Source organism: Bufo bufo, chromosome 11 (genome assembly GCF_905171765.1).
Source record: "Bufo bufo chromosome 11, aBufBuf1.1, whole genome shotgun sequence".
Lineage (NCBI taxonomy): Eukaryota > Metazoa > Chordata > Amphibia > Anura > Bufonidae > Bufo > Bufo bufo.
This window is the reverse complement of record NC_053399.1, coordinates 3,342,610-3,365,750: the sequence shown is the minus strand read 5'-3', so window position 1 is coordinate 3,365,750 and position 23,141 is coordinate 3,342,610. Positions and strand designations below refer to the sequence as shown.

Here is a 23,141-nt window from a genome sequence, read left to right as displayed (position 1 = left end):
GGCAGAGCTGATTGACAGCAAATCTCTGGTGAAGTCTGAGCGTCAGCGGCTGGAGAAGATGAAAATAGAATGTGATAAACTTTCTGAGGAAATGCTTCGTGGCAAAGAGGAGAGCGCCGCCCTGAGGTGCAAGTACCAGCTGGCGGCACAGGATGCGGAGGAGCAGGTAGGAAGAGAATAGATTTATCACACAAACCTGACTCTGTGTAGCATCACTGGGTGCGGTTATTCGGTTCTCGCGTCATTGCTGTGATATCCGTGCGCTGGTGATACGGCAGTGGGTCATAATGAAATGTTCTGCAACTTTCCATTAGTTTTTGTGTTTCCATTTTCAAGATCTCTGCATACTCTAGGAAGTTAACTACATTCTTTGTGAAAACAGACCCAAATCTAATACGTCTCACAGCTGAGGGTTTGCCACAATTGTATGTGGACTAGGCAAAACTGAATGGATTCTAGACTGATACATTTTCCCTCCACTGAAACATTGTAACAAACTCAGGACAGGAGAGAGATTTATGCTTTAGATGTCTTCACCTCACAGAGGATGGGTCCATTTACTGATAATTACGTTTTAAATGCGTTTATTGGCGAGATATATAACATTACGTTATAAGGCAGCGTTTGGTATTGAAAGCCTCAGGCAGGAGGCAACAGTGCAGAGTAAGAGCAAACCCCAAAAATATTACAGGAAACAACCGAAATACTGCAACCGGTCCCCAACAGTGTAAAAGAGGTGCTTATATGAGGGCGGGTAGAGACAAAAGGTGCCAAGGGGTCAGTCACCCAGATCTCCCTCTGTTCTGTAGGGGCAGATAGTCGTTAGAGGAGGATATCCAATGCTGCTGAACCCTGGAGAAAAGGTCCTCCGTATCATTTTGAATTGCAGCAAGTTTCTCAGATATAGCCATTTTATCCATTCTAGTTTTGAGTGTCCGGATGACCAAATCTGTCTCAATGTCAGAGCCTGTCCTCTTACGTCTCTGCAGGGTAAAAGGTTAAGTGAGAAATATCTCGGTAAATGATTGCGAATTGCTAGCGCTGTCCTTGTAGAGAGCAGGGACGGACTGGCCATAGACCCTACATGAAAATTTCCCAGGGGGCAACCAGAGCCCTCCTTACTGCTGTTGGCTGGGTATATAATGATCTGATGTTCTCAGCATTAATGCTAGGGGCATCAGGTACTTATGTACCTGGTCGGTGGACGCAGGTCCCTCATGAATTCAACTGTAGGACAGTAAGACAGTTGAATACTGCAGCGGGGGCAGCAGTGTTTTATGCTGCACTATAGTATTGCTGGCCTCGCCTGCTGCTGTTGCCCCTATGTATTTGTCTTGTCCCACCTTCTGTCAGTTTGGACCTGACTATAACACTTTAATCTCCCAGTCCACCCGTTGTCTAGAACCTGGTGGACACGTAGAAAGGTCTCCTAAATATGGTAAGGGTTAGAGGTGGCATGTCCTTCCCTAGTCTAGAAGACTTGGCTTATACCTTTATTTTTCAGTCTTTGGGCAAGGAGTTTGTCAGGTTTATTAGCCCATTTATAATATCGTCAGACTTTTTAGGTTCTATGGGACAGTAGTGCATCCAACCACAATTTAGTTTCTTTAAAAGCATGATTACGGTGTATGGAGGGACACGGTTGGTGGGGAAACCAATCTGGACAACTTCTCCTCCAATTTCACCTGACTGAGGCCTCCTTCTCATTTCTTTCTCGAAGCCAACACCATAAATCTACCTCTAATGAATTCTTTATGAGTAAGCCAGACTCCGTGAGGGGATAAGACCTCGGTGCTGTTCTCCAGAAACTCTCCAGCGTCCCTGGGGTCTGAGTGTGTTCGGCAGGGTCAGTGTCTAGGGCTTCATTTAACCTCCAAGTGAAAGGAACGGAGCCTCTGATAGTAAAGTTAAATACTTAAAACACCATGTCATGATCCAAAAAGGGATCATGACATGGTGGGGGGTCATTTATTAAGACCGGCATTTTAGATGCTGCTCTTAATAAGCCCTTTAGCTGGTGGTGGATCCGCTGGAGTAATGTAGAGGCGCCAGCTTCGAAGTATCCAGCGCTGGTCCTGTATTCTGTAGGGGCTTCCTTGCTGGCTTAAATTTAGACCATTTTTTACGCTTAGACAATGGTAAATGAGACGGTTCTGCTGTTCTGCCCCCTTCCCCGCACACACAGAAGGAATAAGTTGCAGATTTCGGCACAAATAATCTTTGCACTGCAATCTGCGCCATAAATACAACTAATATAGGAATATATCTATATGTCTAGAGAATAAAAGGTAAGAAGGAAGCGTGTGGGTTGAAGAAAGGCTCATATCAGCCCTGGTGTGATGAAGATGTCACCCTTGTTGGAACCATTCTGTTCTCTCCCGGTGTCTGCTAGGGACAAGGACTGCGTGGTGTCAGAAATCATCCGTCTCTGAGTTCAGGTTTATTGCAGAAGAAAAAGGAGACTTATCTAAAGTGATGTTCACTACAAAATTGAAATCACCACATGAAGTATTGGTAGTCGAAGGGGTCAATAAGGGAAGCAAGGATGTGAACACATGGTCTGGGATGGAATTGACTCTGCATAACCTGAGGTCGTGGAGTGTTGACCCTTTGGTCACAGATTCAGGAATCTGGAATGGGAAAGACTGGTGTAGGAGAGTAATTGCTCCTGTGGTCTTAGTATCATAGGTGGCCATATAAAAGGTGGGATAATATTGGTGGAAGTATTTAGGTGTGGACAGGTGAGGGAAGTGGGCCTCCTGTAGGCATGCGATGTCAGACGTGCGCTTCATGAAATCCAAAAAAGGTTTCCCACATTTAGAAGGGGAATTAAAGCCCCTCACATTATGTGAAAGGGTGCAACACATAACAGTCGCTGGTGTAAGAAATGGCGCAGTAAAAACCTATAATACTGCCCTCCTCCCCGACTGATAATGCCTCTTCCAGTCTATACTGGAGCCATTGTGGACAAGGGAACAAACCACAGAAATAGTAATACCTGCTGATTCGCAAAGGTACTGTGACAAGAGGAATTCCTTCGTCCAATTCAAAAGACCCTCATTAAAGGGTTAGGCAGCCATCCGGCAGGAGGCGGTGCGTAGAAATCAGAATGAACGGCGGCTTCAGAGCAAGGGGGGGTAATTGTAGTCCTCGTCTCACCGCCTAGTGCAACATCAAGAGTCAGGAGAGGTATCCGTGATTTCAATCAGGTGGAAGTTGCTGGGTTAGCAGCGGGTTGGGTTCTTAGTTTACAGGACCATGTTCTCTTCAGACGGGTGCTCTTGGCGGTAGCGGTTGTTGGACATCCAGGGGGTCCCAGCCTCCCCTTCGGTGTGCAGACAGTGTATGAGTGGGAGTTAAGCATTGTATATGGGCTTGTAAAGCTAAGGTCACCCAGAGGTGCCCAAAGTTAGTGACTGCATGGGGCTCACCGGACACGTCAGGAATAACTGAAACACTAAGTTTAATAGAAATCTGCAGAACCGTTCATTAACAACAATAATAATATTTTCAGTAAAACTGAAGAGCGCCTGTAATGCTACTGCCATAACTGCTGCTTCTCAGACTCTAGGTGGTCACCCGGCTGCCCCTCGGACTCCATGGAGTGACAGAGGGTAACGCTGCGCCCCCTGCAGTCTCACCAGTCTGTAGGGCACTTTCCTGAGCACCCTGTAATATATTCTCAGGCAGGTTGGGAAAGGCTTTAGGCAGTAAATGAGTCATGATAATAAAAAAGCCTATCCGATCCCCCATGATAGTAGAAATGCTAATAATGGAGAACGATAATTGGCATTACCTTGTAGCCGATTACTTGGGTAATGCTGCTGTGGGATGCAGTTTGCAGTTCCTACGGTCACCACTTGGAGGCGCCTCTGCATTATTAAAACTGTCTCTTGTCTCTGGCGATGGAGTGCAGGGCATTGCAGAGGTGAGCGTTTATTGCTCCATTTACAAAAGTTTCTGGATATCCGTGACATCGCTGCGGCATTTTACCTGGGTACTTTCATGTGCACCGTGCGGCATGTACAGGATCATCCAGGCAATATTTGAGCAATGTTGTGTAACCGAGACAGGGTCAGGAATTTTCTGGGCATGTCTACATACATATGAGGAGCATGTGAAACGAGCAGATTTTTGCTTTGATCAGGTACTCCCTTATCACAGCATCTGTCTGTAACACTGAGACTCTCTGCCTGACATGTGTGCTGGGGATGCCTCAGCAGTAATGGCAGAGAGCTCGGCAGGGGGTAAAGAAAGAACTGGCATGTGCCCAAGAAGCTCCGGTCTGTCCTCTTGTCTGTGATCCTAGCAGAGGGAGACGATCTGGGGTAATAACAGTTGCACACCCATAGCAGGCAGGGTGCCATGCTGTCTGCTGATGATACATTGAACAAAGCAGCCTGTATATGGCCGCTGGCCCTAGAACGGCTCATTTCCTGCTCTGGTCCATTCTGTGTCCTGCTGTATGATCCTATGTGCTGTATGGAGGCGACGCTTCACCTTTCACACTGAGATGCAGATATTGATGAGATGCTTGATGCTGCTGAGGAGCAGTCGTACGCTTGGCTGGATGTTTGCTGGACAGATGTTTACTGTCAGTTCTAATGGCCTCGTCTCCCCTTACAGGACCAGCAACTGAAGAAAGTGGAAGACGTCATGCAAAACCTGAAAGAGAAGCTGAATTCTGTAGAGACCGAGCAAGAAACAATCCTGAGTGCCATAGAGACTGAAATCAACGCTGCCTGTCAGACCTTGTCCAGAAACTCCATGGAGAAATTTAAAGTAAACCCTTGTCATTACCACTTGTTGTGTGTCTGCTCAGTTTAGGATGCCACCTGATACCAGACCCGTCTAGGGGCTACTATTTCAAGGAATAGGGGCTTTAAAGGTCTGGCGTCCAGTCTACAGTACATAAAGCGTCATCCCTATATAGTGAACAGTTCTGCAACTTTCATTTTTCAGTTCTTCTTCATTTTCAAGATCTCTGTATGCTGTCGGTAAATGGAATAATTGTTCTTATCTAAATCCGTCTGATTTACCTGTCGCAGGTGCGCGGTTCTTTAGTGGGACAGTCTGGCGGTCATAAAGTTTTCCATTAAACCTATGTATCTCATCGTCTCACTCAGCCATAGACCTGTAGTTTTTATCCTAATGGCGACATGAGTCGATACGAGTTGGTTGGCCGTCCCCGCCCTATACTGTGCATAGAAGATAACTTGTTACAGCCAAACTACCCCTTTAAGGTAGATGCGTCAATGTGCTGAAATGAGCAGTGCATTCACTGACCACAAGCAGATTTTAAAAAGGGTGATGTCAAAACAATACAAAGTCTGTGTAAAAAGTTTCAGAACTTTTCATAGTATAGTGATTAATTATTAAACCGGACAACACCTTGCATTGAGGGCCCCTGCCGCTGTGTAACATTTCCCCCGTCCGACCATGCACTGCACTAACCGTCTTCCCAGCCTCCCCCAGAAACATGATCGCTGAGATCAGATGATCCTGCATTAGAGATGAGCAAATCTATTCACTTCATTATCCAGGTGGCTTCACCTGTGGGGGGGCCGCCATGTGCAGTAGCTGCTTCAGCAGCGGTGCAGGGAGGAGATTGACCGAGTCGGACGGGATGTCCAGCCCTGTCAATCATACAGAAGGTGGGCGCTTCTTCACCTGTGGGAGTGCCCCTCTGGCGAATGAGAAAAAATGATTCGTTAAAACAATTTGCTCGTCTGTGTCATGCAGGTTTATTGCCATTGGCAGGAGGATAAGCGGCTGCCAGGTACCTTGGGTAATGGCCAGGGAAGAGTTCATTTGGCATGCCCAACCTCTCAGCTACTCCTATTAGGTGGGCGAGGGTCACCTATCGATTCTGTGATGTGGATCCTTAGTTTTAGGGCCAGCATCCAATTGAGCAGCGCGTGGCTGAAGAGAACAGGACTCGCTCTTGACGGAATTGACCTGGAGGAGAGATACTGACGGGTCATCGCCTCCTGCATCATGTTCTGTCCGTATTTCCAACCTGTAACAATGACACGAACTGGACTGGATTATAATAGAGGGTTGTATGGACAGACAGTGGTCAGACAGGACTCGCACATCTGCAGGATCTGCACCACTGCCGTCACCATAGCCTGATGTATCCTCAGCCACCAGATTCCCGCAGTGACCATGTGGGGAAAGATTTATTTGTGCAGTAATAGAATTGTCCTCTGTGTAATGGGTTATGTCTGCCTGTAATATAAGAAATGTGAGGGGATGAATTATTGGGGAGAGACTGTGTGATCCCAACCTAGCACTCCTCACCCACTAAAGCTGTGTCCTCTATTCCAGGCTATGTCCAGCGCTGCCCACCTGATGGGTGACCCCCACTACTGGCTAGCGGAGACTAAGGTAAGGCTTTGTGGCTTCTGTGTGCAGTACGTTCACCTCCTGTGCTCCCTGAATAATAGACCAGAATAGAAATGTGTGCCTGCTGGCAGCACGAGCTGCCCTGGAATGTCTCCTCGTTTTAATAAAGTCTCTCTGGGCCTCTGGATATGATGGGGAAATGTCCCTGCTCGGAGCCGCATCTGCCTGGAGCGAGCAGCTGTGCACAGGGTCGGCCACACAGACTGCAGCAGCTGGACAGGATCACACAATCTCCGCTCTCCGCCTCTCGCTGCTTCTTATGATTTATCAGGGTGGACTTGCCATTATTGTTCTTTACACAGAACGTACACTCTTATGTTGTACTGTGCACACCAATCTCCCCAGACCTAATCTCCAGCAAGATTCCCACTGCGCTGAGCCACTAACTGTACTGATGACTGCCAACCGTCCACATAATACACAGACATCAGCGCCCGGACTTCTGCTCGGACATCAGACCCCTCCTAATACACAGACATCAGCGCCCGGACCTCTGCTCCCTCCTAATACACAGACATCAGCGCCCGGACCTCTGCTCCCTCCTAATACACAGACATCAGCGCCCGGACCTCTGCTCGGACATCAGACCCCTCCTAATACACAGACATCAGCGCCCGGACTTCTGCTCGGACATCAGACCCCTCCTAATACACAGACATCAGCGCCCGGACCTCTGCTCCCTCCTAATACACAGACATCAGCGCCCGGACCTCTGCTTCCTCCTAATACACAGACATCAGCGCCCGGACCTCTGCTCCCTCCTAATACACAGACATCAGCGCCCGGACCTCTACTCCCTCCTAATACACAGACATCAGCGCCCGGACCTCTGCTCGGACATCAGACCCCTCCTAATACACAGACATCAGCGCTCGGACATCAGACCCCTCCTAATACACAGACATCAGCGCCCGGACCTCTGCTCCCTCCTAATACACAGACATCAGCGCCCGGACCTCTGCTCCCTCCTAATACACAGACATCAGCGCCCGGACCTCTACTCCCTCCTAATACACAGACATCAGCGCCCGGACCTCTGCTCGGACATCAGACCCCTCCTAATACACAGACATCAGCGCTCGGACATCAGACCCCTCCTAATACACAGACATCAGCGCCCGGACCTCTGCTCCCTCCTAATACACAGACATCAGCGCCCGGACCTCTGCTCCCTCCTAATACACAGACATCAGCGCCCGGACCTCTACTCCCTCCTAATACACAGACATCAGCGCCCGGACCTCTGCTCGGACATCAGACCCCTCCTAATACACAGACATCAGCGCCCGGACCTCTGCTCCCTCCTAATACACAGACATCAGCGCCCGGACCTCTACTCCCTCCTAATACACAGACATCAGCGCCCGGACCTCTGCTCGGACATCAGACCCCTCCTAATACACAGACATCAGCGCCCGGACCTCTGCTCGGACATCAGACCCCTCCTAATACACAGACATCAGCGCCCGGACCTCTGCTCCCTCCTAATACACAGACATCAGCGCCCGGACCTCTGCTTCCTCCTAATACACAGACATCAGCGCCCGGACCTCTGCTTCCTCCTAATACACAGACATCAGCGCCCACACCTCTGCTTCCTCCTAATACACAGACATCAGCGCCCGCACCTCTGCTCCCTCCTAATACACAGACATAGGCCCCCGGACCTCTGCTCCTTCATAATACACAGACATCAGCGCCCGGACCTCTGCTTCCTCCTAATACACAGACATCAGCGCCCGCACCTCTGCTCCCTCCTAATACACAGACATCAGCGCCCGCACCTCTGCTCCCTCCTAATACACAGACATCAGCGCCCGCACCTCTGCTCCCTCCTAATACACAGACCTCAGCGCCCGCACCTCTGCTCCCTCCTAATACACAGACCTCAGCGCCCGGACCTCTGCTCCCTCCTAATACACAGACCTCAGCGCCCGCACCTCTGCTCCCTCCTAATACACAGACCTCAGCGCCCGGACCTCTGCTCCCTCCTAATACACAAACATCAGTGCCCGGACCTCTGCTCCCTCCTAATACACAGACCTCAGCGCCCGGACCTCTGCTCCCTCCTAATACACAGACCTCAGCGCCCGCACCTCTGCTCCCTCCTAATACACAGACCTCAGCGCCCGGACCTCTGCTCCCTCCTAATACACAGACATCAGCACCCGGACCTCTGCTCGGACATCAGACCCCTCTAATACACAGACATCAGCGCCCGGACCTCTGCTCCCTCCTAATACACAGACATCAGCGCCCGGACCTCTGCTCCCTCCTAATACACAGACATCAGCGCCCGGACCTCTGCTCGGACATCAGACCCCTCCTAATACACAGACATCAGCGCCCGGACCTCTGCCCCCTCCTAATACACAGACATCAGCGCCCGGACCTCTGCCCCCTCCTAATACACAGACATCAGCGCCCGGACCTCTGCCCCCTCCTAATACACAGACATCAGCGCCCGGACCTCTGCCCCCTCCTAATACACAGACATCAGCGCCCGGACCTCTGCCCCCTCCTAATACACAGACATCAGCGCCCGGACCTCTGCTCCCTCCTAATACACAGACATCCACGCCCGGACCTCTGCTCCCTCCTAATACAGACATCAGACCCCGGACCTCTGCCCCCTCCTAATACACAGACATCAGACCCCGGACCTCTGCCCCCTCCTAATACACAGGCTTGAGTACAGTGGTCTAACCCCTTCTAGCATAGAGGTACTGAGGACATGTTGTGACCTCCCATGACCTCGAGGTGCATGCACCAATTCCTCCAGTTTCTAATATGCAGACACGGTAATGTATAAAGCAGTACTGTGCTCTTGGCAGTCTCTGTGCCTGAATATTAGAAATAATTGTGCTACATGAGGCCGAGTGGCCATTGCCAGGAATGCAGATGTGTCTGTGCTATGCAGGGGCCAGGGACACCTGCAGGAAAATATCCCGTTCCCCATTACTAATGCTGGAACGTGGTCACCTGGCAGCCGCAGCTCCGCGCACTGTTCTCACGAGTCCTTCCAGACATCAGGATTTTGCAGGGAGAAGGGAAAATTGAATAATTTGTGCAGCAGAAGCTCCATGCGGCTGCCAGTAATGTGCTGAGTTTCACCGCTGTATTGTGTCTGGCAGGGTGGTACTTAGTCATGGAAAATGATGCGGCTGACCTGTCAGAGGGGCAAACCACAGGAGTGTGTGGACCAGTCCGTCTGGGCTCAGGGCAGCGGGCAGAGAATGACCAGATCTGTTGTGTGGCCAGAGATGTGAGATGACTATAGCGCTGATGGTGCTGGAGTGCAGTGTGTTAGTAGTAATACATATATAAAGTCATGTGGGAACGACTGCAAGTATAGAACACAAAAGATCCACAATTCCATCAACATGAATAATGCTGCCCACCTTTTTACTGCCATTACCATAAGAGGCCCCTCTGATCGCCATTTACACCTTTTATGTACTGTATGTGTACTATATATAGGAAGTATAGACACTGTGTACGTGCATTACTTATCCTGTACTGATCCTGAGTTACATCCTGTGTTATACTCCAGAGCTGCACTCACTATTCTGCTGGTGCAGTCACTGTGTACATACATTACTTATCCTGTACTGATCCTGAGTTACATCCAGTATTCTACTCCAGAGCTGCACTCACTCTTCTGCTGGTGGAGTCACTGTGTACATACATTACTTATCCTGTACTGATCCTGAGTTACATCCTTTATTATACTCCAGAGCTGCACTCACTATTCTGCTGGTGCAGTCACTGTGTACATACATTACTTATCCTGTACTGAACCTGAGTTACATCCTGTATTATACTCCAGAGCTGCACTCACTATTCTGCTGGTGCAGTCACTGTGTACATACATTACTTATCCTGTACTGATCCTGAGTTACATCCTGTATTATACTCCAGAGCTGCACTCACTATTCTGCTGGTGCAGTCACTGTGTACATACATTACTTATCCTGTACTGATCCTGAGTTACATCCTTTATTATCCTCCAGAGCTGCACTCACTATTCTGCTGGTGAAGTCACTGTGTACATACATTACTTATCCTGTACTGATCCTGAGTTACATCCTGTATTATACTCCAGGGCTGCTCTGACTAACAAAATGGTGAATACAGGATGTAACTCAGGATCAGTACAGGATAAGTAATGTATGTATACAGTGACTCCACCAGCAGAATAGTGAGTGCAGCTCTGCAGTATAATACAGGATGTAACTCAGGATCAGTACAGGATAAGTAATGTATGTATACAGTGACTGCACCAGCAGAATAGTGAGTGCAGCTCTGGAGTATAATACAGGATGTAACTCAGGATCAGTACAGGATAAGTAATGTATGTACACAGTGACTGCACCAGCAGAATAGTGAGTGCAGCTCTGGAGTATAATACTGGATGTAACTCAGGATCAGTACAGGATAAGTAATGTATGTACACAGTGATTGCACCAGCAGAATAGTGAGTGCAGCTCTGGAGTATAATACTGGATGTAACTCGGGATCAGTACAGGATAAGTAATGTATGTACACAGTGACTGCACCAGCAGAATAGTGAGGGCAGCTCTGGAGTATAATACAGGATGTAACTCAGGATCAGTACAGGATAAGTAATGTATGTACACAGTGACTGCACCAGCAGAATAGTGAGTGCAGCTCTGGAGTATAATACAGGATGTAACTCAGGATCAGTACAGGATAAGTAATGTATGTACACAGTGACTGCACCAGCAGAATAGTGAGTGCAGCTCTGGAGTATAATACAGGATGTAACTCAGGATCAGTACAGGATAAGTAATGTATGTACACAGTGACTGCACCAGCAGAATAGTGAGTGCAGCTCTGGAGTATAATACAGGATGTAACTCAGGTTCAGTACAGGATAAGTAATGTATGTACACAGTGACTGCACCAGCAGAATAGTGAGTGCAGCTCTGGAGTATAATAAAGGATGTAACTCAGGATCAGTACAGGATAAGTAATGTATGTACACAGTGACTCCACCAGCAGAAGAGTGAGTGCAGCTCTGGAGTAGAATACTGGATGTAACTCAGGATCAGTAATGTATGTACACAGTGACTGCACCAGCAGAATAGTGAGTGCAGCTCTGGGGTATAATACAGGTTGTAACTCAGGATCAGTACAGGATAAGTAATGTATGTACACAGTGACTGCACCAGCACAATAGTGAGTGCAGCTCTGGAGTATAATACAGGATGTAACTCAGGATCAGTACAGGATAAGTAATGTATGTGCACAGTGATTGCACCAGCAGAATAGTGAGTGCAGCTCTGGAGTATAATACTGGATGTAACTCGGGATCAGTACAGGATAAGTAATGTATGTACACAGTGACTGCACCAGCAGAATAGTGAGTGCAGCTCTGGAGTATAATACAGGATGTAACTCAGGATAAGTAATGTATGTACACAGTGACTGCACCAGCAGAATAGGGAGTGCAGCTCTGGAGTATAATACTGGATGTAACTTTGGATAAGTAATGCAGAACGACTCTGTATGTAATCTATACAATGGTGATTGGAGGTGGGCAGGGGCCTTGACTCTGATCATGTGGAGATGTATAGGGATCACTATTCTGGGTCTCTTTTTCATTAGACAAAACTTCATTGGCTGTGTGAAGAGATAAAGGACGGAGAAGACCGGGAGGACAAGCTCCGCACTCAGATCCAGCAGTGTCGAGAGCAGCTGAAGGAACTTAAGCTGAAAAAAGAATCTGAGAAAGAGGAGCAGCGGCGACAGATCAGCAAGCTGGAGCAACAGCTGGAGGAGGCTCACCGGGACAAGAAAGGTAGGGGGCGCTCTGCTGGGGGCTTAGTCTTGGGGTAAGGTTCTGTCGTACTTTATGCAATGCACATGACTGTCCTCTGCTCCTAACCCTTTTCTGTGGGTCATGTAAGGTGCAGGCCTGGAAGCGGCCAGTCATCCTGTGTGTCCCCTCATAGTGCTGAGAGGTGATGTCGGACCCCAACCTCCGCATATGGCGTAGTGAGCACAAGAACAACGCTTCATTTGCTTGTTTACATTTGTGATGTGCGGCTTTCAGAAAACCTGTAAATGCTTTTTATTTTACCCTTATTGCTAAGAGAATGGGGTGGGGGTGGGGGAGAGTTGCGGTGCGAATATAATCCGAAGCGGAGACACTGCAGATTTCATCTCTTATCTTCTGGGGTGCTCTAGTGTTATTCACCAGCAACCTCACGACAAACCCTTTACACATGGTAATCTCCAGAGCGTGGATAGGCAGCATTCTCAGTGATGGCACCGCTGATCTCTAGTGAAGGGACAGGCAGCACTCTGTGATGTCACCGCTGATCTCTAGTGAATGGACAGACTGCATTCTCAGTGATGTCACCGCTGATCTCTAGTGAAGGGATAGGCTGTATTCTCAGTGATGGCACCGCTGATCTCCAGAGAGTGGATAGACGGCATTCTCAGTGATGTCACCGCTGATCTCTAGTGAATGGACAGGCTGCATTCTCAGTGATGTCACCGCTGATCTCCAGTGAAGGGATAGGCTGTATTCTCAGTGATGGCACCGCTGATCTCTAGTGAATGGACAGGCGGCACTCTCAGTGATGTCACCACTGATCTCTAGTGAATGGACAGGCGGCACTCTCAGTGATGTCACCGCTGATGTCTAGTGAATGGATAGGCTGCATTCTCAGTGATGTCACCGCTGATCTCTAGTGAATGGATAGGCTGCATTCTCAGTGATGTCACTGCTGATCTCTAGTGATGGATAGGCTGCATTCTCAGTGATGTCACCTCTGATCTCTAGTGAATGGACAGGCGGCATTCTCAGTGATGTCACTGCTGATCTCTAGTGATGGATAGGCTGCATTCTCAGTGATGTCACCTCTGATCTCTAGTGAATGGACAGGCGGCATTCTCAGTGATGTCACTGCTGATCTCTAGTGAATGGATAGGCTGCATTCTCAGTGATGTCACCGCTGATCTCTAGTGAATGGATAGGCGGCATTCTCAGTGATGACACCGCTGATCTCTAGTAAATGGACAGGCGGCATTCTCAGTGATGTCACCGCTGATCTCTAGTGAATGGATAGGCTGTATTCTCAGTGATGTCACCGCTGATCTCTAGTGAATGGATAGGCTGCATTCCCAGTGATGTCACTGCTGATCTCTAGTGATGGATAGGCTGCATTCTCAGTGATGTCACCTCTGATCTCTAGTGAATGGACAGGCTGCATTCTCAGTGATGTCACTGCTGATCTCTAGTGATGGATAGGCTGCATTCTCAGTGATGTCACCTCTGATCTCTAGTGAATGGACAGGCTGCATTCTCAGTGATGTCACCGCTGATCTCTAGTGATGGATAGGCGGCATTCTCAGTGATGTCACCGCTGATCTCTAGTGAATGGACAGGCTGCATTCTCGGTGCAGGTGAGGTGGGTTTTGGAAGGTGTTCTTCAGGCCTGTGATTGGTGCCTCTTGCACACAATTGTGTCGTCACGTCCGATGCTGCAGCGATCAGTGCGTTGTGATGGTCTCTGTGGGTGATGGGGGGCCGCTGCCGGCAGTCGCTGTAATACCCGTCCGCTCCAGTAATTCTGGCCATTGTTTCCTCAGTCTGATGAAAAAGCCTACAGGCCAAATAAAGGAAACCTGAAAGATAATGGGGCTAATGAGGAGCGAGTGGCCGATTCTCGGGAGACTGACGGAAGCTGCACAGTGTGCCGCTCTCTCCTCCCTGTGATGGCGTCGCCTCCTCGCTTTGGAGGAATTGGGCCTCAGTGGATTATTTCTCACCTCAGCCAAGTAATCCTCTTTCTTGAGTGACACTTCATTTTCAGATTTTTTGTATGCTGTGAAGTCCTAATAAAGATGGAGTGATGGGAGATGCTGCCACCGCTGTTTGATTTTCACGTATTCTCTGGCTGATTGGGTCCGCGGCTGGTGCGGGGCTGTTGCAACTCCCTACAACAAGGACGGACCGTTGACTGCTGCTCCTGCACATTTGTTTCTTCTACCTCATGTTTCCCAGTCTCAGCACTGTTAATGAGTGGTATCATGTATAATTACCTTGACTTCTGCCCATCCTGAGCTGCCTGGTTCATGAATGGAATACCACATCTTTGGCCAGCCTGATATAGTATAGATTCATATTCATCAATTCTTCAGAGTTTCAGGAAAGCTGGGTGACAAGTGTGTTGTCGCCAACATGCCCCCTTCAGCGAGGGGGCGTCAGATGCCTCTAGAGTCTTTCTCCACGTGAAGGTCTCACAGTTTCCGCAGCTCGGCAGTCGGGGTCCCCTGCGGTTTGGGAGGTGACCTCACATGTGTTGTGCACTGCTGCTCGGTGGGGTGTGTGGCGGCTCAATGCTGATCGGTGAGTTTGATGTCAGCGCTGACGGAGGTGTGGAGCGTCGCACAAAGGCCCCGGCGGAGGGATTCCAGGACACCATGTGACTGCTCCATCTCGTGGATGAAAGCAGGACTCGTCTTATGTCATGGCAGCTGGGAGAGTCTGAGTGATCATGCCGTGAAGAAGTCCCATTGTTTGTCTCTGGTTTCGTTCATACAGTGTGGGAAAGTTTCTGAAACTTTATGATGAGCAAATGAATATGGAGAATTCCTGATGGAGCCCAGGATGGCCGTCACACAGTTAGTGTTTGTAGTACAAGCTGGAATCCCTTCCACAGCCCACACCAGATTCCCTGGTTCCATCTGCGGCTGTCAGCGGGGGACCAAGGGACTGCGAGGGCTGCCGCCAGGAGAACATCTGCCCATGGTAGGTGCAGCGTGACCACCCCTGCATATTCACCTGTCCCGGTCACTGACGCACAGCCCTCTCATCATGACCGCTGTAGATATGTGAACAGTACAGAGCCGTTGGCTTCTGTCTCTGCTGAGGTCATATGGCTGGACCAGATGAGCGATGTCCGTAGAGCAGTACGGTCCGCATCTCGCCAGCTGGAAATGGCTGACAACAGGGAGACTATTGGGGCACTGAATAACATGCAGTAAAACGTCTCCAGATGTTCCCTGCCGCACTATAGTATCGCCCTCTGATATGTCCCTAGACATCAGCTTTATCAGATCTGTAAAGATGTCTTCCATTTTAAGTGCTGTTTATCATGTGGACAGGTTTGTCTGCAAAAATCAGAGATGATGGGATCCGTCAACAGAAGTCTTGCGTGCACAGCCTGCCCCTGAATGACCAGTCTATGCTCTGCCTTCTTTATTCGGTGCGTCCAATTCCTACAGATGTGAACAATGCACCGAGGGCCGCTTCCATTCCCAGCACTGCTCGGACTCTGATTTGTGAAATTCCAAAGAGGATTTGTTCCTCCAGTCACCCGGTCATCCACCACGGCCGCCGCCGTCACCTGACGGTTGTTTCCCAGGGGAGGCCTGCGGGTCTTTGTGTCATTCACTGCTTTGATCTTGTCCCTATAGGACACCGCAGCGGCCCGGCCGGCGTACGCTCATGTGCTGCACGTTAGAACCCAAGAGAGGGACCCATTACCTGAGGTGCGAGCTGTGTCTAAACTTCCACACCTCACTCATTTGCTTTTCATGCCATCAAACTGTTAACCCAACAGGATGAGGTTTGCGGCTCCAGAATTTTAAGAGGCGCGAGGTTCTGTGGGTATATAGAATCCAATGATTTGAAATCTTACCCTGGGGCGTTCTGAAATCTGTTCATGACAAACTACAATTTGCCGTCTCTCCGTTTCCCAGCTGGTTACATTGGAAATTCTTAAACTCATTAACAATGTGCGTTCTGGGGCTTTCTCCCTCGCTGCACCCTCCTGTTCTGTTTTCCACTGCAATAATGAGGAGTTTTTGGACACAGCTGCTGGGGTGTGCAGAGTTTTGGAAGGGCACGGCCTGGAAGACCTCAATGCCAGGGCATGTCTGTCTTGCATTAAACATTATAAGTACATCTGATCCCTGTAATCTTGTAGGGCTGTTTAGCTGAACCCATTGAGTGCCTAGAGGGGCCTGCTGCACGCTGCTGGAGCTGATCGCCAGGGTTTATGGTGAGGAAGAGGTTAACGGCGTCCTGGAGAGTGCTGTGGTTTCTGAAATGACTCAGTGAACCAAATCCACCAGCAGTGTCCCATGTATGAAAGCTGGGGACGGGATGTGCTCAGAGTTTGTAAACTTGGGGGAGTCCTGGAGCATCTGACCTGATGTTCCCTATGTGTCCTGCTGTGATCTCTGCCGCTGCGTCCCTGCATTGTGCGTGTGGGGAGGTGACCGAAGGGTTAATCTAGCTGCTCAGTCTGTCCACATGGCTTCTTATACAGCGATGCTGCGCCCATCCGAATAGTGGGCACAGTGCTCACCAGCACCCGATCCTATATGATGGCTCTGTGTAGACGTCCCCAGATGCGGAGGAGCGCCCCCTGTGGACACACCAGTATGGCAGCTATAACCGCCTGATGTCAGAGGGACCTTCTTAGGGACATAGACAGGTAAAACCCAAACATGAAAATCTTGAATATCATTTGCAGAAACAAGATGGGAGTGAGTTTGATTACTGGTAAGTTTAAGCAGTGAATCGGACCTCTGGCACTGAACTGCGTCTCGATGTAGTGTCCTTCGCAGGGAGGTGGTGGCCATAAGCGATGTCACTGCATTCTCCCGTGGTCTCTGCAGCAGTGGCTTCTCCCCTCGCCATCGGCCACGGCCAGCTTCTCTGGCTTCTCTTGTTAGTGACCTGTTTCTTATTTCTCTTTTTCCCTGTAGTTTCTTGGACTTCATTTTATTAATACTGTTTTTATTGAGAAGCAAGAAGAACTAGAACAGATTGTCAGCAGCAGGTCTGGCGCCAGTGCAGCCCAGCGTAACCCCCGCTCCGATCTGCTAAATTCATTAACTGGAATAGGCCAAAAGGCAACAATAAGAGAGAAAACACAGGACGCCATGCACACTAGAAGATTCCCCCTAAGACTTGGAGGGAAAGGGTGACAATAAGTGTAATAAGTGACACTCCACTGTCGGGGTTGTGTTCCACACTCAGATGACGGCCAGGAAGACCAGATTCGCAGGGAGGCAGCCCTAGTTTGGTTCTCCCACCCCGCTAGTTCTTCCATTCTACAAATCTGCTGCACTCTCTGTCCACGTGCCGAAGGTGGGAAGGTCCACGCTCCTCCACTAAACTGAATTAAGAGTTTAGCTGCTGCAAGGAGGTGGGTGAGCAAATCCTGAGCGCCCGGGGAAACCCTCCATTAGGAAGATATGCTCAGGAATCAGTTGAAGATTCTTAAAACACACTTTATTAATGGCAGAATTGATTGTTTGTGTTTTACGGCAATCCCACCAAATGTGCTTGTAGGAAGCCGTGCTCTCCACACCGCCAGCACTGGTCTGACCCCAGCAAGCCCGTCTCCGTTGGGGCGTTCTTTGTAAGAGGTTTATAGAATTCTCCTGTAAGCAAATGCAGCTGGAAAAAGCTAATGCACTTTATAATACATGGTCAATACCTCCTCTGGGAAGAGAGATCCAGTTCTTTTTCCCATGCCAATAGGTATATAGGTTTAGCCTCGGAGTGATCTAGTAGAAGGGTCTGACACAAGTTTGAGATCATTTTCTTGGGGAAAGAAGGCAGAGAGAGGAAATTCTCCACCCAGTTTGGGTCCCTACGCTTTTCAGAAAGTCTGGGTTTCCATTGTTTCTTGGACTTCAATGTTCGCCCTTCATTGAATCTCCATCTTGTCTGCGGCTACAACAAGAATGTTGGGGACGCCAAACCCCGAAGTGATGCTGAAAGAGACTGGTGTGGAGGGTCTTCGTCACATGCATTTTTTCTGAACCTTTGGATGCTGAATGTGCATCACATCTGGAGACAGGGGGATCTTTAACCCTTGTAGTGCAGCAACTCAGACAGGGAAACCGGGTATACGGCACCACAAAGAGATTTACTTGATTACCCTTTGTCCCAGTTGGGGAGACGTTTAAAGTACTTGTCATTTTTAATCTCTGCTTGCTTTCAGAGAATAGGAGCATTCATTGTTGACATGACTGAGCTGCCGGTGCTTGCTTAACATGAGACAAGTCTGATATTTGATAAGTGCGTTATGTGAAGTTCAGCTCTGAAGTGCGACCCAATGTTTTCAACCCACGCTTTTCATATCACAATTTCAGCAAAGAGAAATTCTGCTCCTGAGGTCATAATCTCCACTTTGCTTTACGCCCCTTTAGGTTTTGGGGGATATAACCCGCTGGAGCCGTCGCATGCCCTGCAGCTGGTTGGCAGAGCTGATGGTGAATGAATATGGAGGGAGCAGCTCTGCCAGTCTGGTGCACTGTGGGCACGAAGAGTTAATGCTGTAAAGTTGTGCTTAGGTGGCGGAGGTATGTTGTAATTAACATGTTGGCAGATATATATGGAGCTGGTGTCAGTGATTTATGGATCCGGTATTTCTGTTCCTCAAGGTCTGTCTTAATGTGGCGTATATCACAGGATGGGGGTGAGGTGTGCGCCGGCTCAGGGAGGATGCACAATCTGCACTACCTGTCACTTTTGATATGTGAGGATCATTTTCTGCATTTTTTCTGCACGGCCAGGCGTTCCGATCGCAGTATAGATAATGCAATAAGGGGCCCAGTGGTTTGTGAACAATAAAGCACAGAGGACACCTCGGCTAATCAATCACCTGCACTTTATGGCTGAGTGAATCTTGGCCGGGAATGAGGTAGGAGAATTTCGGTGTATCTGCTCGCACTGTAACAAACCGCCCTTCAGGTGAAATGGATGTGTGCTCTCATCATGGTGTCTGCTCTCTGCAGATTACGGTGCAGCGGATTTCGCTGAGGGTCTATTCCTTGGTCGTGCTTAGCGCAGCCCCCGGATAAATGCTGTAGTGTCAGGAGCCTCACAAACCCGGGCCTTCACAAGATGTTGTAACCGGCAGCAACAAATCTAACATGATGTGAAGGTCAAGGAAAGACAACACTGCTAAAGTCTGGGGGGTGACTTGTGGTCCCAAGTGGTTTGGAGGTGACTGGCTCTGTGTGTGGCTGAAAACTAGTCTGAAGCGGGTCCCGAGAGCTTAGTCTGCAGATACCGCCATCAAGACTGAGTGCTGCGCCTAGCCTCAGGCCCGGGGTAAATGGCTTCTAACTGGGAACATAATGTCTGCTGTAGACCTGGCCACATGGGTCTCCCATATTCCAGCAGCAGTACATCACTATCTATCGCCTCCTGCCCATGATCCCTGGGGCACTTTTTTTGCTTAGCTCTTTGACATACGTTGTTCTGTTATGTCATGGCAAACGTTGCATATATGTCTTTCAGCAATTGTCGTCACCCTGAGTTGGTTCTATGAGGGCTTACATGAGGTTCGGGTGTACTTAGTGAGGACCCCACCCCCCATCACGTAGAGCCCTGTCCACATTGTATTGGGGGAATCTAACTCCTGGGCACAAGTTTGTCTTCTCCACCTGGTTTTACTCAGCATCGGTCAGCCCGGACAGGCACATTCGCCGTGCAGACTGTGCTGCGGATTCCAGCCTCATCTCGTAAGTTCTTGGACCAGCTTAGAGCGAGGTGCTGGTGGAGAAGATATGCCCCAATGTAGACGCATCCTTCACCTGGAGTTACAGTCACAAACTTACATTTATTTTATTGGGATTTTATGTGATAGACCAACACAAAGTACAAGTCTGTGTGAGGTGAAAAGAAAATGATAGATGGTTTTTCACAATGCTTAATAAAATCTGAAAAGTGTGAGGTGCACTTGTATTCAGCCCCCGTACTGATACCCTTAGACCAATTGCCTCCAGAAGTCACCTCATTAGTACATAGAGTCCACCTGTGTGTAATGTCTTCTCAGTATAACTCCAGCTGTTTGTGAAGGCCTCAGAGGTTTGTTAGAGAACATTAGTGATCAAACAGCATCATGAAAACCACAGAACACAACAGACAGGTCAGGGAGAAAGATGTGTAAATCAGGGTTAGGGTATAAAAAAGAAAATAATTTTTTTTTATATAGGAGAGCACTAATTAGAGAAGCGGCCAAGAGGCTCATGGTCACTATGTAGGAGCTGCAGAGATCCACAGCTCAGGTGGGAGAATCTGTCCACAGGACAACTATTAGCCGTGGAGTTCACAAATCTGGTCTTTATGGAAGAGAGGCAAGAAGGAAGCCATGTCTGAAAGCGGCCATAAGAAGTTCTGTCTGCAGTTTGCCACCAGCCATGTAGAGGACACACAAACAGGTGGAAGAAGGTGCTCTGGTCAGGAGACCAAGGAAGAACTTTATGGCCTAAATGCATAACGCTATGTGTGGCGGAAAACTAACCCTGCACATCCCCCTGAACACACCGTCCCCACCGTCTGACATGGCGGTGGCGGCATCATGCTGGGGGGAGGCTTTTCTTCAGCAAGGACAAGGAAGCTGGTGAGAGGTGATGAGAAGATGGATGGAGCTAAATACAGGGCAATCCTGGAGGAAAACCTGAGAGAGGCTGCAACCTTCCAGCAGGACTACGACCCTCAACATCCAGCCAGAGCTACAATGGAAGGGTTTAGATCAAAGCTACTACATGTGTTAGAACGGCCCAGTCACCGTCCAGACACAAGACTTGAAAACTGCTGCTCACAGACGCTCTCCATCCAACCTGACTGAGCGCGAGCTCTTTGGCAAAGAAGAATGGGCAAAAATGTCACCGTCTGAATGTGCCACGCTGGTAGAGACCTCCCCACAAGACTCAACTGTAATTGCAGGGAAAGGTGGTCCTACAAAGTATTGACTCAGGGGCCGAAAATAAATGCAATCCGCACTTTCCAGATTCTTATTTATTAAAAATTTTGAAAACCAGGTATAATTTTCTTCGGACCTCACACAGACTTGTACTTTTTGTCGGTCGATCACATAATCCCAGTAAAATACATTAACGTTTGTAAATGCAACAGGAAAAAATGTGGAACATTTCAAGTGGTATGGAAACTTTTCCAAGGCCCTGTAAATCTGACAGCTCAGCGATAGTACAATGCTCTCCGGACAGGAACCACAAATCACAAGTGCATCCGCCTGGACCATCCAGCGCGATTCACGGCGATCGGTCTGCGATTCGGGGAACACCCTGTAAATGAGGCACAGCCCCGATATCGCTTCGGTGTAGATGTAAAGTCCCCTCATTTATTGCCCTCACTCGTCTTGCTTTAGGCGTTCATTCCCTTTCACACTTCTCACTTTCGGCGTCTGTTCTTCTTGTGATGTCAGGACTGATCGGCCGTGACCACCCGTCATTATTGGTGTCCGGTTTTATGCTTTTCAGGATCTTGTATTTTCCTAAGTTGCCTCACGTCTCACTGCTGCCCCCTGCAGGTTCAGTGCATACAGTGCGCTCTCCATTGTTCAGGATGGCATTGTTATTTTCATTATATACACCTCTCTCTTCTCGTGGATCCTCAACTGTGAGAGTAGTATCATGGCTAGCATAGTGAACAGCAGCTTCATAAATGCAGCTCTAGATGTGACTAGAGTCTAAGTCAGAGCGAGAACATAAAAACATTGCAGAGTTCCTGATCGTGTTGGCGATAGGAGCTCAGCACATGTGTGTAAACCCATCTTCATACATGTGCCAGTTCTGCAGGGGGCAGACGTGTAACGCCAAGAAGCAGCCCCACACACAAGGCAGGATCGTAACCCAGAGTCAAAGATCAGGCCTTGTGTTTGCTCACTGGGCTGATAATCCCCTTTCTGATGAGTCAGTCGCTCTGGCACAGAACTGTACCAGCCGACATCAAACATTGCAGGTTCCAATTGGGTTACTTGGCGTGGTGTGTGACCGTGCAAGTCATGGAATGTGTCCCGTGGCTCCTGCTACAACTGGCAGCGCCTCTCTGCTCTCTGCACAATCTTATGTATGCTTTTATTATTTCTTTTTATCTCGCCTTCCAAACCATACAAAGCCTTTGATCAAGTCAAATAAGAAAAAAAAAAAAAAAGTTGTGTTTTCTCATCAGTTTCTGCCCGGCTGTGCGGTCATGGGAGCTGAAGGCTTTGGCCATGGCTCTTAAGCTGTTGCCTGTGACCCTTTGCTGAATGCAGTGAAGTTCCTGATGGCTGGAGAAAGGCGTAATTGAGGAGCAGATGCTCTAGACCCCTTCCTAACATAGGAGAAAACCCAGACAAAGCCCCCAGTAAATATCAGCCTGGCCATCTGTAAAGTTGTTCTGTTCGGCTATTATATCATCCACTATGGCCGCTATTGCATCCAGCTTTCCCAGACTCTTCAATGAACGAGCTGCTGCAAGACCCGCACTTCTGCCGTTTATTACGGATCCCTCTCACCGCACTGGTCGTCCAGAGATGAAGACAGGACTAAACACTGAAAGATTTCTCCACCCTGTCAGCCCCTGACCCATGGGGTGCTGGCTGAGAATGTACTGCTCTTAAAGGGGACCTGTCACAATAAGCATGGTGTCTGAGCTGCAGACAGCAGGAGGAGCTGAGCAGATTATATATAAAGAGAACCTGTCACCATGTAATCTGCAGGCAGTGTGTTATAGAGCAGGAGGAGCTGAGCAGATTATATTTAAAGAGAACCTGTCACCGTGTAATCTGCAGGCAGCGTGTTATAGAGCAGGAGGAGCTGAGCAGATAATATATAAAGAGAACCTGTCACTGTGTAATCTGCAGGCAGCGTGTTAGAGCAGGAGGAGCTGAGCAGATAATATATAAAGAGAACCTGTCACCGTGTAATCTGCAGGCAGTGTG

General features: G+C 48.9%; 1 protein-coding gene across 3 annotated transcripts in view; it reads left to right on the top strand.

Annotated features, from left to right (window-relative positions):
* Nucleotides 1-23,141, top strand: part of CEP128 (centrosomal protein 128) — a 182,941-nt gene that overhangs the window by 90,242 nt on the left and 69,558 nt on the right. For all 3 annotated transcript variants that reach the window (XM_040411239.1, XM_040411241.1, XM_040411238.1), the window contains exons 16-19: nucleotides 2-166; nucleotides 4,627-4,782; nucleotides 6,331-6,390; nucleotides 12,040-12,232. In XM_040411239.1, the coding sequence (XP_040267173.1) occupies nucleotides 2-166; nucleotides 4,627-4,782; nucleotides 6,331-6,390; nucleotides 12,040-12,232 (574 nt within the window). The remainder of the gene's footprint in view (nucleotide 1; nucleotides 167-4,626; nucleotides 4,783-6,330; nucleotides 6,391-12,039; nucleotides 12,233-23,141) is intronic.